The sequence below is a fragment of the Schistocerca cancellata genome, chromosome 11 (assembly GCF_023864275.1).
Source record: "Schistocerca cancellata isolate TAMUIC-IGC-003103 chromosome 11, iqSchCanc2.1, whole genome shotgun sequence".
Classification (NCBI taxonomy): Eukaryota; Metazoa; Arthropoda; class Insecta; order Orthoptera; family Acrididae; genus Schistocerca; species Schistocerca cancellata.
The window spans coordinates 61,529,524-61,545,984 of record NC_064636.1 but is presented as its reverse complement, the minus strand read 5'-3'; the positions used below and the strand labels follow the sequence as shown (position 1 = coordinate 61,545,984).

Sequence of the window (16,461 nt, the reverse complement as noted above, 5' to 3'; positions counted from 1 at the left end):
GTTCGAGATTCTAAACTGTCGTCAGCCAGTGGTTTGTTTTGACACGTGCGATTCTGATAACAGCTCAGTGTGGCAGCGTATATGTATTTCGCCAAAATAAAAGTAAAAGAGCTGGATATTAATAGAAATATTCCTGACCGTGGCCTTGAAAACACCACGGACAACACGTTTCGTAAAAAAGTGAAGTCTTCTTATGTCCTGACCAGATTAGATTGTGTGATTGTTGTATTGAACGCTTACGCCGAAAATAATATTTATTTATTATCAATATTTTAGTATGGTTTCATACAATTGGTCTTGTCAGTACATATTAGATTGTAGCAGCATACTCTTGCTGACTTTTTTTTTCTTAATTTATATAGCTGAAAGAGAACTCGTGCAAGTTTGTTAGCTAAGTAATTTATATGTCCATCCCAAGATAGTCTTTTATCAACCATAATTCCAAGTAATTTTACACTCGGACCGCAGAGACAGGTAACTACTGGTGTGTAGAATGATCGAATTTCGAACTTAAAAAGAAAAATATGAGGCATTGTTGAAGAAAAATCGTCGACCGGAGATGAAATACGAGGGGAGGTGGATTTCTCAATGTAATCTTAACGAAAGGTTAGTGTCTTGACGCATCTAAAGATTTTCGCTGCTGAGTGCTTCTTCTCACCGAGTACAAACAACCGACGCACTTCAGCTGGGTCAGAAGTACATCAATTTCTGCTTGAGATTCACAATAACCACGCAATTGCCCGTCGTCATCGATGCTGAACTCTTTCACATTTTCTCTCATTAGTCTCTCGAATGCTGAACACATAATTAGAGACGAGCAAACGAAAAACAACGCACAGGACACAAACACAGTACAATACACGATTTAAACGCAAGGAACGCAAAACACATTTCAACGAATGGTGCAGAGCACAGCGTTACCCTGTCACAACCTCTCGAAAGTTCACAAAAGTCGAATAGTCGATATACGGTTTCTATCGTTTTCGATGTAGCGTGTATACGTCATAATGACGTCACGTCGTATCCAAGTCCGGTGAACTTAGCATCCTCCCGTCTGCCCCCTCCTCCATCATGGCGGCCCCCACATCGTGTCTCCCCAGCCCCAGTTTCTCCCCTGACAAGTCTGTCTGTCTCCGTTCTCCGCAGACCGCGCCCTGTCAGACTAACAAGTAGAGATCCCAAACCGTGGGCTCGACCTATTTGAAACCACCTGTACGGTCAAGGTTCTAGATATCGCAGCCTGCATCTACTCTCCCAGGTGCGATCTAGTTTGCTTGTAATCGACGAAATAAGTTTCAGAATTTCGTATGGTGCTCTATTACTTCAAAAATAGTAACAATTTACATACTGGCTGCGGAGCGTAATGGCTAAAGTACTGACTACTCACACAAAAAGGTGTTTTAGAATTCTATAGAAATGTCTCTGACAGCTATTTTCACTCAGTTAATTGGCTGCCCAGCAATTTTTTTCCAATTTTTGTGCATCTGAATTTAATTCTTTTTATTTACATATAATTACTTTTAAACAGTTCAAAATGCCTATCTGTCGGTAAAAAAAGGGAGAAATAATATATTTATATTGACAGTGCAATGCCATTAAGAATGGATTTGTCGTTACAAGATTTTTGAACGGCAGTCGTTATAGAAATATTTAAAACATTAATTCTTATTGCACTATGGACAATGTGGTGTCACCGCCAGACACCACACTTGCTAGGTGGTAGCTTTAAATCGGCCGCGGTCCATTAGTACATGTCGGACCCGCGCGTCGCCACTGTCAGCAATCGCAGACCGAGCGCCACCACACGGCAGGTCTAGAGAGGCGGACTAGCACTCGCCCCAGTTGTACGACGACTTTGCTAGCGACTACACTGACGAAGCCTTTCTCTCATTTGCCGAGAGACAGTTAAAATAGCCTTCAGCTAAGTCCATGCCTACGACCTAGCAAGGCGCCATTAACCATATCTGGAGAGAGTCTCACTTGTATCGTCAATAGCGATGTACCACAATGATGGATTAAAGATGAGTATTAACTTAGATACGTACTTTTCTTTAGTGCATTCATAACTTATCCTGTTTCAGAATTCGCGCCAGTCGGCGTGAGTTGACGCGTGTCCTTTCGGTAACCTCACCCTGTGTCTAGATTGTCTTGTCTAGACACAACAGACAAAATAATGCTGATGATGATTTAAACTAAAACGAGGAATGTAAGTTAAATGAAATTCGAGCAAAATAAGAAATAGAAATAGTGAATGTAACAACATTGACGAAAATGTAAGACTGGAAAATGGAAGAAATTAAATCAAAGTTAAGACATAACAATAATGAAAATCACATAAACAAGAATTCCAAGCGGTAAAAGACTGATAGAAAGAAAAATAAGAGCAAATGATGTATTTCATACGATGGTTAATATGACGTGAGAGAGGAACAGAAAAAATTACTTTTAGACCAACTAATTGAACAAAAATAATGGTCAAAGTCTTTTCGATAAAGATGTAAGAATAAAAGTACTGCAATAACTGACAGGATTCCAACCTATAACCTTTGGCATGACATGTCAGTGGCTTATCCCTCATGCTATGCAAACAGTACATAAATCGCAGCTATTTTTAGGAGAATAAAGCATCATGTGAAATTTCGAAATATTTTCCGTCGGTTACTGGCATACTAGTGGGCCCAACAGGATGAATGGCTGCAGGGTGTGCTCCCTTCCACCTAACAGTCTTCTGAAAACAGTGAGAAGATGATCCTCGGAGAGGATCAGGAAGGATTTCCTGAGATCCTGACAGTCGTCTCCCAATTTGTACACCTCTACAGCCCAACCCCTGTGACTCCTGAGCTGCGGTTCAGCGTGCCGAGGGCTAGCTGTCCGGACAAGAGAGAAACCCAACCCGGTTAAGGTACCAGGTACCACAGTATAATATAGTGTAGTGCTCTGTAGTGTAACTGTGGTGTCATCGCCAGACACCACACTTGCTAGGTGGTAGCCTTTAAATCGGCCTCGGTCCGCTAGTATACGACGGACCCGCGTGTCGCCACTGTCAGTGATGGCAGACCGAGCGCCGCCACACGGCAGGTCTAGTGAGACGTACTAGCACTCGCCCCAGTTGTACAGCCGACTTAGCCAGAGATGGATCACTGACAACTACGCTCTCTTTTGCCGAGACGATAGTTAGCATAGCCTTCAGCTACGTCATTTGCTACGACCTAGCAAGGCGCCATAGCATTTGATATTGAGATTATAACATGTACCGTCAAGAGCGATGTACACCAATTGTGGATTAAAGTTAAGTATTATATCAACTATGTACTTTATTTGCTACTATTAATTCCCTTAACTGTTCCAGACCTCACGCCAGTCAGCGTGTAATTAAACGCGTGCATTTCGGCCTCCTCTAGCAACACAGTGTTGGCTCTTCTGCCAACACTTCAGTAACGTTGTATAGCGGTACAGCCCACAATTATAAATCACAAAATACGTGATTCAACGGCACTTCATAGAACACTGGAACAGGGTCATGTGCCTTCTGCATTCACCATGAAGATATATATGTGTACCAGGGGCTGAAGTGTAGTAAATAATTTTACTTTCTTTTAAAAATTGTTGATTTTTTTTCAATGTAGATATTTTATGCAGATTTTCCACCCTCCTTAAATACCGTAATGTTACACTAACAAATTTGAAATAATGTTAAAATATTGAATGCTATATTCATGCTAGTTCATGTGCAACATTTGTCTACTCTTGTATCTAGATAACAGACTGAAAGGAAACAGCATATACAGGGTTATTACAAATGATTGAAGCGATTTCACAGCTGTACAATAACTTTATTATTTGAGAGATTTTCACAATGCTTTGCACACACGTACAAAAACTCAAAAAGTTCTTTTAGGCATTCACAAATGTTCGATATGTGCCCCTTTAGTGATTCGGCAGACATCAAGCCGATAATCAAGTTCCTCCCACACTCGGCGCAGCATGTCCCCATCAATGAGTTCGAAAGCATCGTTGATGCGAGCTCGCAGTTCTGGCACGTTTCTTGGTAGAGGAGGTTTAAACACTGAATCTTTCACATAACCCCACAGAAAGAAATCGCATGGGGTTAAATCGGGAGAGCGTGGAGGCCATGACATGAATTGCTGATCATGATCTCCACCACGACCTATCCATCGGTTTTCCAACCTCCTGTTTAAGAAATGCCGAACATCATGATGGAAGTGCGGTGGAGCACCATCCTGTTGACCGTCGGCTGTGGTACGTTTAGCTCCCTGCTTGCTTTATTCATCGACTTCCGCGGGCTACGCGTGAAGCTTGCCCGCACGCGTTCAACCGTTTCTTCGCTCACTGCAGGCCGACCCGTTGATTTCCCCTTACAGAGGCATCCAGAAGCTTTAAACTGCGCATACCATCGCTGAATGGAGTTAGCAGTTGGTGGATCTTTGTTGAACTTCGTCCTGAAGTGTCGTTGCACTGTTATGACTTGACTGATGTGAGTGCATTTCAAGCACGACATACGCTTTCTCGGCTCCTGTCGCCATTTTGTCTCACTGCGCTCTCGAGCGCTCTGGCGGCTGAAACCTGTAGTGCGGCTTCAGCCGAACAAAACTTTATGAGTTTTTCTACGTGTCTGTAGTGTGTCGTGACCATATGTCAATGAATGGAGCTACAGTTAATTTATGAAATCGCTTCAATCATTTGTAATAGCCCTGTATGTAAATAAAGATATCTGACTCTGTTTCCACCGCAGTAATTCCTGGTTTCCAATTCTCGTCTGAACGCTGAATAACAATAAATGTTTGAACGGTTTCTGTGTTAAAAGTCTATGGGCCACTGCCATAAGTCACACGTGTTAGCAGACACTGATTGTTGATGTGCTATTCGACAGCAATGGGAAGTACTGTTTGGAAAACCCTGTTGAGTTTAGCAATAGCACCCCTGACTATTCTCGTCCCTAAATAAGAGGACTCATCAACTCCTTCTATTATATGATTGTTAGTTTGTATGTTTCCTTCCTGCTGATATTTGATGAATTAAATAGAGTTTTCAAAACAGTACCTCCCATTGCTCTCAAATAGCATCTCTATGATACAATGTGTGCTAGCATATGTGACTTGCAGCTGTGGGACACAGACCTTTAGCGCCAAAATCATTCAAAAACTGATTGTTGCTCAGGTAACAATGAAGAGATATGCATCAGGAATTACTAGGGAGACAAACATACGTGGTCAGGGAGTGGGAGACGCGATACGATAACATTAATAGTAGGATCGAGATGTAGGTGGGTGAGATTTGTGGCTAGGAGAATGTACGCGAGATGGAGCGAGAGAATCCTCTGCTACTTTCTGGGACCAGGACTTGTGGGAGGTGGCAGGTGACGTCACAGGACATGCTGGTGGGATAGGGATGTCTGTACCTGGAGGCTGGAATGTGTGGAGAAGTCTGTAGGAGAGCTGTTTCCAGCAGTGGGAGTCAGATGAAGGGTGATGACGATAATGATGATTATTTGAAAAAAGAGACAGCATTGGTCGTATATTTTTTTACTACCGCAAAATCGATTTTCTGTCACTGAGTGACCATCTTCAGTGCTAGAAGTTAAAAATTTTTTCACATTACGATCAGAGAGTACAACATAGAAAATCACAATTACATCTGCATATGAACATAACACTTGTTAGAAACAAACCTATATTGTATAACTTAAATTAGGATGCACTGTTGTCACTTACGGCAATCACATAGACTGAGGTCGCTGTTTACCTGCACTTGTTCAGCAGACCTCGGTGTGACGGGGCTTGACACGCCCTCTATGTGACATGTGTCACGTGAAGACATAGTATTACTGGTTTTGCGAATTATTAACACTAAATAACTCTTGTACTTTTGTGAATGGTGTAATTATTCAATTTTAAAATGTACGTACAACACATAGCAGACGCAGGGAAATATCTAAAATACATTGGCGTATTGTTTTTTATAAACTAGAAAACATAAAATAGATCGATGATAAGTTGTTAGAGTGCAGAACATAACATGCTGGGTATTATGTTTTTTTTTAAAAAAAAACTGTGTTACGCCTCTTTTTATGTTATTCATTTATTATTCTTTTGCGTTATCTTTTGCTTTTTATATGTTCTGCACTCTAACAACTTATCATCGATCTATTTTATGTTTTCTAGTTTATAAAAAAACAATACGCCAATGTATTTTAGATATTTCCCTGCGTCTGCTATGTGTTGTACGTACATTTTAAAATTGAATAACTACACCATTCACAAAAGTACAAGAGTTATTTAGTGTTAATAATTCGCAAAACCAGTAATACTATGTCTTCACGTGACACATGTCACATAGAGGGCGTGTCAAGCCCCGTCACACCGAGGTCTGCTGAACAAGTGCAGGTAAACAGCGACCTCAGTCTATGTGATTGCCGTAAGTGACAACAGTGCATCCTAATTTAAGTTATACAATATAGGTTTGTTTCTAACAAGTGTTATGTTCATATGCAGATGTAATTGTGATTTTCTATGTTGTACTCTCTGATCGTAATGTGAAAAAATTTTTAACTTCTAGCACTGAAGATGGTCACTCAGTGACAGAAAATCGATTTTGCGGTAGTAAAAAAATATACGACCAATGCTGTCTCTTTTTTCAAGTATACCTGTTATCTGGTCGTAGTGCACAAGACAACATGGAGTCGCCAATCAATAAAATGGTGATTATGATGACTACAGTATCGACAAAGTTTGTTATCTTTCAGTAATACTCCATAGTCCTTGTAATGCATTCCACTGTCCAACCAGAGGCGTCTGTGACTTCACACTCACTGGTTTGGACGTGTTTTTGGAAATGTTATCCACTAAAAATTTCGCAAAGTGCCACCTCATCACATGTTTAGTGTTCCTTACGTACCATATAGCCAGGGGGGCGCAGAAAGCTATGCGCAGAAAGCAACGTGTTTTCTCAGTTGTACGCATGACGCCACGGTGGAAGCAGCTGTCCCAAACAGTACACAGTCCGAATTGTGTGCGATTGTTTTTCTTCTGTTGTTTTGTGTTTGAAGGAGTATTTTGACTGAGTTCTTTCTTCTGAGGTACTTAGTCAACAGTGGAAACATTCGGAATTCGGTAGTGTTAACGGTTTTTGCTGTAATTGATATTTGACTCGGAACTGAAATAGTTAGCGATAGTGGACAGCGGGATGAACATTGTGTTCGCCAGCTCTATAGTTTATGGTTCGTCCTGTGAAATTCTTATTGGAGAATCTGCAAGTGAGTGAGAAAATTAATTTTTACAATGCCAGGCTGTGCTGAAACGGGCTGTTTTTCCTACAATTGGAGCACAAAGGGAACTGACGTGATGTATCACAGTTTCCCGCGTAATGAAACATTACAAAAACTGTGCTTGTCGAAATGTTGTAGGAAAGACAGTGTAAATGTTGCGCATGGAAGAATATGTTCTCGCCATTTCGCAGAAACAGATTACTTAAGGGATTTTCAGTCTGTATTGCTTAATTTGCCCCGAAAAAGAATGCTCAAGCCAGATGCAGTTCCTTCGCGCAATTTGCCGTGCAGTAGTGCGACTGTCAATGTGTCACCCGCAACAGAAGACAGAACCAAACGGTGTAAGAAACGAGAACTATATAAGAAATCTCTGGAAACTCTGGAAAAGCTGTCACCAAATAAGAAACATCATAATAAGAGCACATGTACAGACGACAGTTTTTTTTTCAGACACAGATAAAGTTACTTTGATGAACACTATAGCGGCTTGAGAAAGAAGGAATGCTGTTCTTACAAACAAGTGTGTGCAACTTCGAGCTCTTAAGTAAATTCATTTCAATGCGATTAAATGAAGAGTTTCTGATTTATTTGAGCCGAGGTTTCGAATTTCAAGTGTGTGTCAGTGTGGTTGTGATCTGACATTTTACCGATGTGTGAGGCATAAGCTGCAAAAGAATATAACTCATCAGTTTTAACTGTAATATCTTAGCAGCAGAAAAGCGGTTTAGACATCTCATTTCTGGTATAAACAAAATCTTCCGCCAAAAACTTGACGTAAACGCGCATGCCGTGTCGTTTGCTTGTGAGCGCTTGCTTCCACGCTGACGTCACTAGGCCAGCCAGTGGCAGAGCAGAGCGCTTACTGCCCAACCTTATTACACTCCTGGAAATAGAAATAAGAACACCGTGAATTCATTGTCCCAGGAAGGGGAAACTTTATTGACACATTCCTGGGGTCAGATAGATCACATGATCACACTGACAGAACCACAGACACATAGACACAGGCAACAGAGCATGCACAATGTCGGCACTAGTACAGTGTATATCCACCTTTCGCAGCAATGCAGGCTGCTATTCTCCCATGGAAACGATCGTAGAGATGCTGGATGTAGTCCTGTGGAACGGCTTGCCATGCCATTTCCACCTGGCGCCTCAGTTGAACCAGCGTTCGTGCTGGACGTGCAGACCGCGTGAGACGACGCTTCATCCAGTCCCAAACATGCTCAATGGGGGACAGATCCGGGATCTTGCTGGCCAGGGTAGTTGACTTACACCTTCTAGAGCACGTTGGGTGGCACGGGATACATGCGGACGTGCATTGTCCTGTTGGAACAGCAAGTTCCCTTGCCGGTCTAGGAATGGTAGAACGATGGGTTCGATGACGGTTTGGATGTACCGTGCACTATTCAGTGTCCCCTCGACGATCACCAGTGGTGTACGGCCAGTGTAGGAGATCGCTCCCCACACCATGATGCCGGGTGTCGGCCCTGTGTGCCTCGGTTGTATGCAGTCCTGATTGTGGCGCTCACCTGCACGGCGCCAAACACGCATACGACCATCATTGGCACCAAGGCAGAAGCGACTCTCATCGCTGAAGACGACACGTCTCCATTCGTCCCTCCATTCACGCCTGTCGCGACACCACTGGAGGCGGGCTGCACGATGTTGGGGCGTGAGCGGAAGACGGCCTAACGGTGTGCGGGACCGTAGCCCAGCTTCATGGAGACGGTTGCGAATGGTCCTCGCCGATACCCCAGGAGCAACAGTGTCCCTAATTTGCTGGGAAGTGGCGGTGCGGTCCCCTACGGCACTGCGTAGGATCCTACGGTCTTGGCGTGCATCCGTGCGTCGCTGCGGTCCGGTCCCAGGTCGACGGGCACGTGCACCTTCCGCCGACCACTGGCGACAACATCGATGTACTGTGGAGACCGCACGCCCCACGTGTCGAGCAATTCGGCGGTACGTCCACCCGGCCTCCCGCATGCCCACTATACACCCTCGCTCAAAGTCCGTCAACTGCACATACGGTTCACGTCCACGCTGTCGCGGCATGCTACCAGTGTTAAAGACTGCGATGGAGCTCCGTACGCCACGGCAAACTGGCTGACACTGACGGCGGCGGTGCACAAATGCTGCGCAGCTAGCGCCATTCGACGGCCAACACCGCGGTTCCTGGTGTGTCCGCTGTGCCGTGCGTGTGATCATTGCTTGTACAGCCCTCTCGCAGTGTCCGGAGCAAGTATGGTGGGTCTGACTCACCGGTGTCAATGTGTTCTTTTTTCCACTTCCAGGAGTGTATGTAGTAACCTTGCATATAGCTTTGTTGCTAGGACGGGAGAACGGGACTTGAGAGTTGAACGTTAGTGAGCAGCTACCATTACTGGTGGTGGAGACTCTGCGCAGAGCAGCGGTATGTGAGGTGACGTCTGTGTGTGTGATTTCCACAGAGTTCCCAGCGGGCATCCTCCAGGGCGCCTTCTTCAGCGCTGACCGTCCCAAGTACATGAACTACGGCGCCATCGGCTTCGTCATCGGCCACGAGATCACGCACGGCTTCGACGATGAGGTACCTACTTTTCATATACATACACTGACGGCAAAAAAAATTGCAACACCAAGAAGGAGTTGTGCGACATCAACGGAAGTTGGTAGGCAGTCACACAACAGCTGCTTTAGTATCGCCATTGCGAGGATGGAAATCAGGTTTGCTTTAAATACATGCTGTAACAGTTGTGAGCATTAGTTACTTTGGGATTGGACATGGTGAAGTGATGTTAATTATCTGGTGTAACCGCCAGAATGATGAATGGAAGCATGCCGATGTGTATGCATTACGTTGTTCAGGTGCCAGATGTCAGTATGAGACTGGAGTTGCATGCCTGTTGCACCTGATCAGTCAATACAGGGCTATTACAAATGATTGAAGCGATTTCATAAATTCACGGTAGCTCCATTCATTGACATATGGTCACGACGCACTACAGATACGTAGAAAAACTCATAAAGTTTTGTTCGGCTGAAGCCGCACTTCAGGTTTCTGCCGCCAGAGCGCTCGAGAGCGCAGTGAGACAAAATGGCGACAGGAGCCGAGAAAGCGTATGTCGTGCTTGAAATGCACTCACATCAGTCAGTCATAACAGTGCAGCGACACTTCAGGACGAAGTTCAACAAAGATCCACGGACTGCTAACTCCATTCGGCGATGGTATGCGCAGTTTAAAGCTTCTGGATGCCTCTGTAAGGGGAAATGAACGGGTCGGCCTGCAGTGAGCGAAGAAACGGTTGACTCCTTTTTCTTCTGCTATAAAAACGTTACAGGACACGTGTATCTGGACATGCTGGAAAATTGGCTCGTGGCACAATTGGAGACCGACAGCGCCGACTTCATCTTTCAACAGGATGGTGCTCCACCGCACTTCCATCATGATGTTTGGCATTTCTTAAACAGGAGATTGGAAAACCGATGGATCTAGGCGCGCTGTCCGGAACCGCGCGACTGCTACGGTCGCAGGTTCGAATCCTGCCTCGGGCATGGATGTGTGTGATGTCCTTAGGTTAATTAGGTTTAAGTAGTTCTATGTTCTAGGGGACTGATGACCACAACTGTTAAGTCCCATAGAGCTCAGAGCCATTTGAAAACCGATGGATCGGTCGTGGTGGAGATCATGATCAGCAATTCATGTCATGGCCTCCACGCCCTCCCGACTTAACCCCATGCGATTTCTTTCTGTGTGGTTATGTGAAAGATTCAGTGTTTAAACCTCCTCTACCAAGAAACGTGCCAGAACTGCGAGCTCGCATCAACGATGCTTTCAAACTCATTGATGGGGACATGCTGCGCCGAGTGTGGGAGGAACTTGATTATCGGCTCGATGTCTGCCGAATCACTAAAGGGGCACATATCGAACATTTGTGAATGCCTAAAAAAACTTTTTGAGTTTTTGTATGTGTGTACAAAACATTGCGAAAATATCTCAAATAATAAAGTTATTGTAGAGCTGTGAAATCGCTTCAATCATTTGTAATAACCCTGTACAGGGGCTGTTAATGCTGGTTGTGGATGACCCTGCAGCTGTCGCCCGATGTTGTCCCATATGTGCTCGATTGGAGACACCTCGTGAATGAACAGGCCACAGCAGCATGTCGACTCTCTGCACTGCATGTTCGTTTCCAACAGTAGTATGTGGGCGAGTGTTATCTTGTTGGAAATCACCTATGGAATGCTGTTCATGTATGGCAGCACAGCAGGTCGAGCCACCAGATTTTCGTACAGTTTTGCAGTCAGGGTGTGTCAGATAACACAGAGTGCTCCTGCTGACATACGAAATAGCACTCCAGACCATAACTCCTAGTGTGGGTCCAGTATGTCTGGTACAGGTCGGGTGCATTTCCTTCATTGGCCTCCTTCTAACCGACACACGGCCATCTCTGGCATTCAACATCACAACAACCATGCAGGCTACTCTACAGTATTTTTTCGTCTCCCACTATTTTAAATTGGTATTTTTTATTTCAACTCATTTTAAAGAACGCAAGTGCCGTTCATGGCTGGTTTTTAATTTTCCGCCGTATTAAACTTTGGACGAGTGGTGGTGCATGGGGAATGTAGGTCTGGCAACTACGCAGGCTGCGCCAGTGAGCTGTGATGTTGGAGGGGTGGGGGAAAACGCTGTTTTATGCTAAGGGCAATTGACCTGGGACTACCATCTTGGATTACGTACTTACCATGTGGCCTACTTCCACAATACTGGATTGTGATGTCAGAGTGGAGAGGACAAGGGGGGGGGGTGGCTATGAGAGTTTGGTGTGAAATCAACCAGCAATGCATGACACACTTGGAGAATGTAGGTCATGTGCGCTGCCTATTTGCTAGACCCTGCGTCAGCCCTGGCAATTTCCTAATACTATCTTTGACCGAGGTTGCCCTCTTTGCCTGTTTGTTTATGTCCTCCCTGCTTCATTCATCATGCATTATTTTGCTTCCAAGATAACAGAGTTCCTTCACTTCGTTTACTGCACGGTTCCGAGTATTGCTGTTTTTCGCCGATGTCATTTCAGCTCCTCCTTGAGTTTAATCTCAATTCGTGTTCTGTGCTTAGTAGACGGTCCGTCTACGCAGTGTGTCCAGTCATTTCTTCCTTGCTATCACTGAGGATAGCAACATCATAAGCGAACCTTATCATTGACATCTTTCGCCCTAAATTTTATCCATGCTTGTGAACCCATATTTTATTTCCGTCATTGCTTGTTCGGTTTTCACTGACCAGTAGGGGAAAAATACTTCATCTCTTTTTTACATCCTTCTAATCGGGGCATGTCGTTCTTGGTATTCCAGTTCTCAGTGTTTTCCTACGGCTTGCTCCTATTTTTCTCAGAATTTAGACCATGTAGCACCATTTTCCTTTCCTGTCTCGAGTCTCGCACTGTAAGGTGGCTTGCAGACTGACTATGTAGATGTAGATACAGATGTAGAGTCTCAATTGTTCTGTAACTGTATCTTCAATTGTTTCCCCTACCACAACGTTTCAATGTTCCACCTGTATTAGAATATAATTTCCTTTTAAATAGTTAACCAGTAAATACCCTCATATATTGTCTCTGTCTCTCTGTCTTCTACTTGTGGCGTTTGGATTTGTACCTGAACACCTGTTGTGGCGTTGGTTTGCTGTTGATTCGGATGAGAATATTCCGCTCTCTGAATTGTTCAAACTAACTTGCTCTCTCCTATTCAGAACGAATCCTACTCCAGTTATACTATTTTCTACTGTTGCTGAAATTACCTTCCACTCATCTGATGACGTATTTTCTTTCCATTTCACTTCACTGACTTCCATTACATATAGCTTAGTTAATGTGACTCCATCTTAGGGTCAGGAGCGTGAGAGAACAGGTGGTCGATGAAGTCTAATAATATTGTACCAAAAGCCGTTGTTGTGATAATGTTTGATTAGGCAACCAGAGGCTACGTTTCAATCACGTCATCTTCAGGCCTGTCGCTTGAATGACACCGAGCACCACTTGTGCATGCGTAAGACAAGGCACCAATACCCGAACTTCGTGAGCATGTGTGTTCCTCACACCTGCACATGAAGTTCAGTTATCAGATACGAATATTGGTGCCCTATCCTATACGTGCACGAGTGGTACTTGGTATCACTCGTGTCATAAACCTGATGATGACTTGTCTGGCATGTCGAAACTCATTGTCTGACATTGCCTGATATTCCATGCTCCGACACATACAATGTTATCATTTCGTTGGTTAGTCAATATTTTTTTTCATGGCTAGCTCCCCTTGGACAGCTGCTTCCCATAGGTTTGAATGGGAGACTGTTCCGAACTCTTTAGCCAAAAGAGAAACTATCCTGACAGTGGAATGAGATTTTCACTCTGCAGCGGATATGAAACTTCCTGGCAGATTAAAACTGTGTGCTGGACTGGGCCTCGAACTCGGGACCTTTCCCTTTTGCGGGCAAGTGTTCTACCATCTGAGCTACTCAAGCACGACTCAAGCCCCGTCCTCGCAGCTTCGCTTCTGCCAGTACCTCGTCTCCTACCTTCCATGCTTCACAGAAGCACTTCTGCGAGACTTCTTATGCCAGAAATCTTCTCCTGCCATTGCAAAGGTCCCAAGTCCGAGTCCAATTCCGGCACGCAGGTTTAATCTGACAGTCTGCCTGACACTTTTCAATTACGGGCTACATATTCTGTGGATACTCATAAAGTATCTTTAACGCAGTGCTTTCCGTTGTCTTCTGCATCTTTATGCCGTTGATCACCGCTGATTCTTCCATCTTTTAGGGGCAGTTTGCAACTCGAAGGACAATAGATTGCCTTGAAACACTGTTCGCTCCTACATCCTCTCTGACTAAGTTTATGGCAGAACGAGTGTGACTCGTTATGCCAGAAAACGTCTACTGCCATTGCCAATGATTTCAATTCAAAATTTATCCAGGGATCGAACCCAGGACCCAGCACATTTTGCTTACTGATTAAAGATGCTATTCCTAGACCACGGTGGGTGACACTGAGATACATTGGAAGATGTACACAGAAAGTATACCCCATCCACAAAGGTGGCTAAGACAAGCAACGTATGATTGGTGCTTCTCATTCTGAGACCATAACAGACAGGAAAAATTGAGGAAATGGGGAATATTCAAAGAAGAGCAGCGCATTTTGCCTTAGGTTTGACTGAGAAAAGGGAAAGCAATGGATGTCGTGGTCCAACTCCAGTGGCACATGCTTGAGGAGACGCTTTGTCCACTTAGGTGTGGTTTACTTTTAAAATTCCGGAACCATACCTTCCTAGAATAGGCTTCCTTATGTATACATAAAAGAGAGGCCACGAAGGTAAAAGCAGAAAGATTCAAACTCATATGGAAGCCCACCATGCAGATGGTTAAAAATCTAGAAAAAAGTTTATGTCATATGCAGTTGTTACACAGCTCTTTGTTTGAACACTCTTCAGGGTCGCCAGTTTGACAAGGACGGCAACCTGGTGGACTGGTGGGAGCCCGTGACCCACGACAAGTTCCTGGAGAAGGCAGAGTGCATCATCTCGCAGTACGGGAACTACACCGATGAGCAGACTGGCTTGCACGTGAGTATAGCTGCTACTTTGTCCTCGTGGCTCCTTCTCTAAAAGTACTACTCACTGTCCTCATTTTAAAAAAAAATCTACACACATCAAAAAAAGTTTCGCATCACCTCGGTTCCGAGAGTTCCGGAACATGTACAGAAAATTGGAATACAGATCAACATAAACATCATTTCCGCCCTTTTTATTGCTCATGAAAACCACACATTGCATGTTGTACTGCCATACAGCGAGACCTTCGAAGGTGGTGGTCCAGACTGCGGTACACACGGGTACCTCTAATACCCAGTAGCACGTCCTCTTGCATTGATGCATGCCTGTATTCATCATGGCATACTATCCACAAGTTCATCAGGGCACTGTTGGTCCAGATTGACCCACTCCTCAATGGCGATTCGGCCTAGATCCCTCAGAGTGGTTAGTGGGTCACGTCATACATAAACAACCCTTTTTCATCTATCCGAGGCATGTTCGATAGGGTTCATGTCCGGAGAACATGCTGGCCACTCTAGTCGAGCGATTTAGCTGGCTTGAAGGAAGCCATTCACAAGATGTGCACGATGGGGGCGCGAATTGTCGTCCATGAAGACGAATGCCTCGCCAATAAGCTGCTGATACAGTTACACTATAGGTCATTCACTTATCGTACAGCCGTTATGGCGCCTTCCATGGCCACCAGCAGCGTACGTAGGCACCTCGTAATGCCATCCCAAAACAAAAGGGAACCTCCACCTTGCTGCACTTGCTTGACAGTGTATCTAAGGCATTCAGCCTGACTGGGTTGCTTACAATCACGTTTTAACATTTTTTAAATGTTAAGGATAATAAGTTGTCGTCTCTTCATCTAAGAATAGATCATGAATGCAGCTAGCCGCTAACTTATGTGTAATGTCTTGTCTGTATAGACGTGTATCTGTTGCCTTTAAGATCCCTTCACCTTCACACATAAATCTCTACAGTAGAGTAAGGGCATCCCATTTCTTGGCTGATCCGTGATAAGACAGGCGAAAAGTTAGACTAATGGAGGATTATTAGTATTATCTCTATTTTCATTCGCTCTCTCTCTTTCTCTCCTTTATCTATGTACAGTTGTTAATATAATATTTCATTACGTGAAATCAACCAAATAGAATCTTTGGTGGAGTCCTTCGTCTTGGTAATCAGCGGCTGGCTTGCTGTAAGAGATCTTTGCATTTATTATTACTGTTAAACACTGCATTCAGTCGGGAGAATCAATCGTGTGGACAATTTGTTCCTTTTACGAAAGATTGCGAATTCCAGATGTGTACGAAGCCTTTTTGGACGATTTAACACAGACTCAGTGATTGCAGGCTCTCTTCGACACAGCTGAAACTTCCCCACTAATTACAGGGCCAACGTGATCTTCAAATGATTCAGAAAAAAACTCATTCGTTCATTCACTCCAGAACAAAAAAGTCACAAACCTTATTTATGAAGGAAATTGTGTATTAAAACCATCTCCATTACATATCCAGATCTCCGGTGATACCACGCCTTAATTATTTTCCTTTTACAGTCTCTTTCTCTTCAAACAAATCGCTAGCGGCACAAAT

The 16,461-nt window shown here is 44.1% G+C and overlaps 1 protein-coding gene across 1 annotated transcript in view; it reads left to right on the top strand.

Moving 5' to 3' along the window:
- LOC126108565 (neprilysin-2-like) overlaps positions 1-16,461 on the top strand; it is a 339,107-nt gene that overhangs the window by 295,743 nt on the left and 26,903 nt on the right. Inside the window, exons 12-13 of the mRNA XM_049913853.1 lie at positions 9,736-9,854; positions 14,759-14,890. Of these exons, the coding sequence (XP_049769810.1) occupies positions 9,736-9,854; positions 14,759-14,890 (251 nt within the window). The remainder of the gene's footprint in view (positions 1-9,735; positions 9,855-14,758; positions 14,891-16,461) is intronic.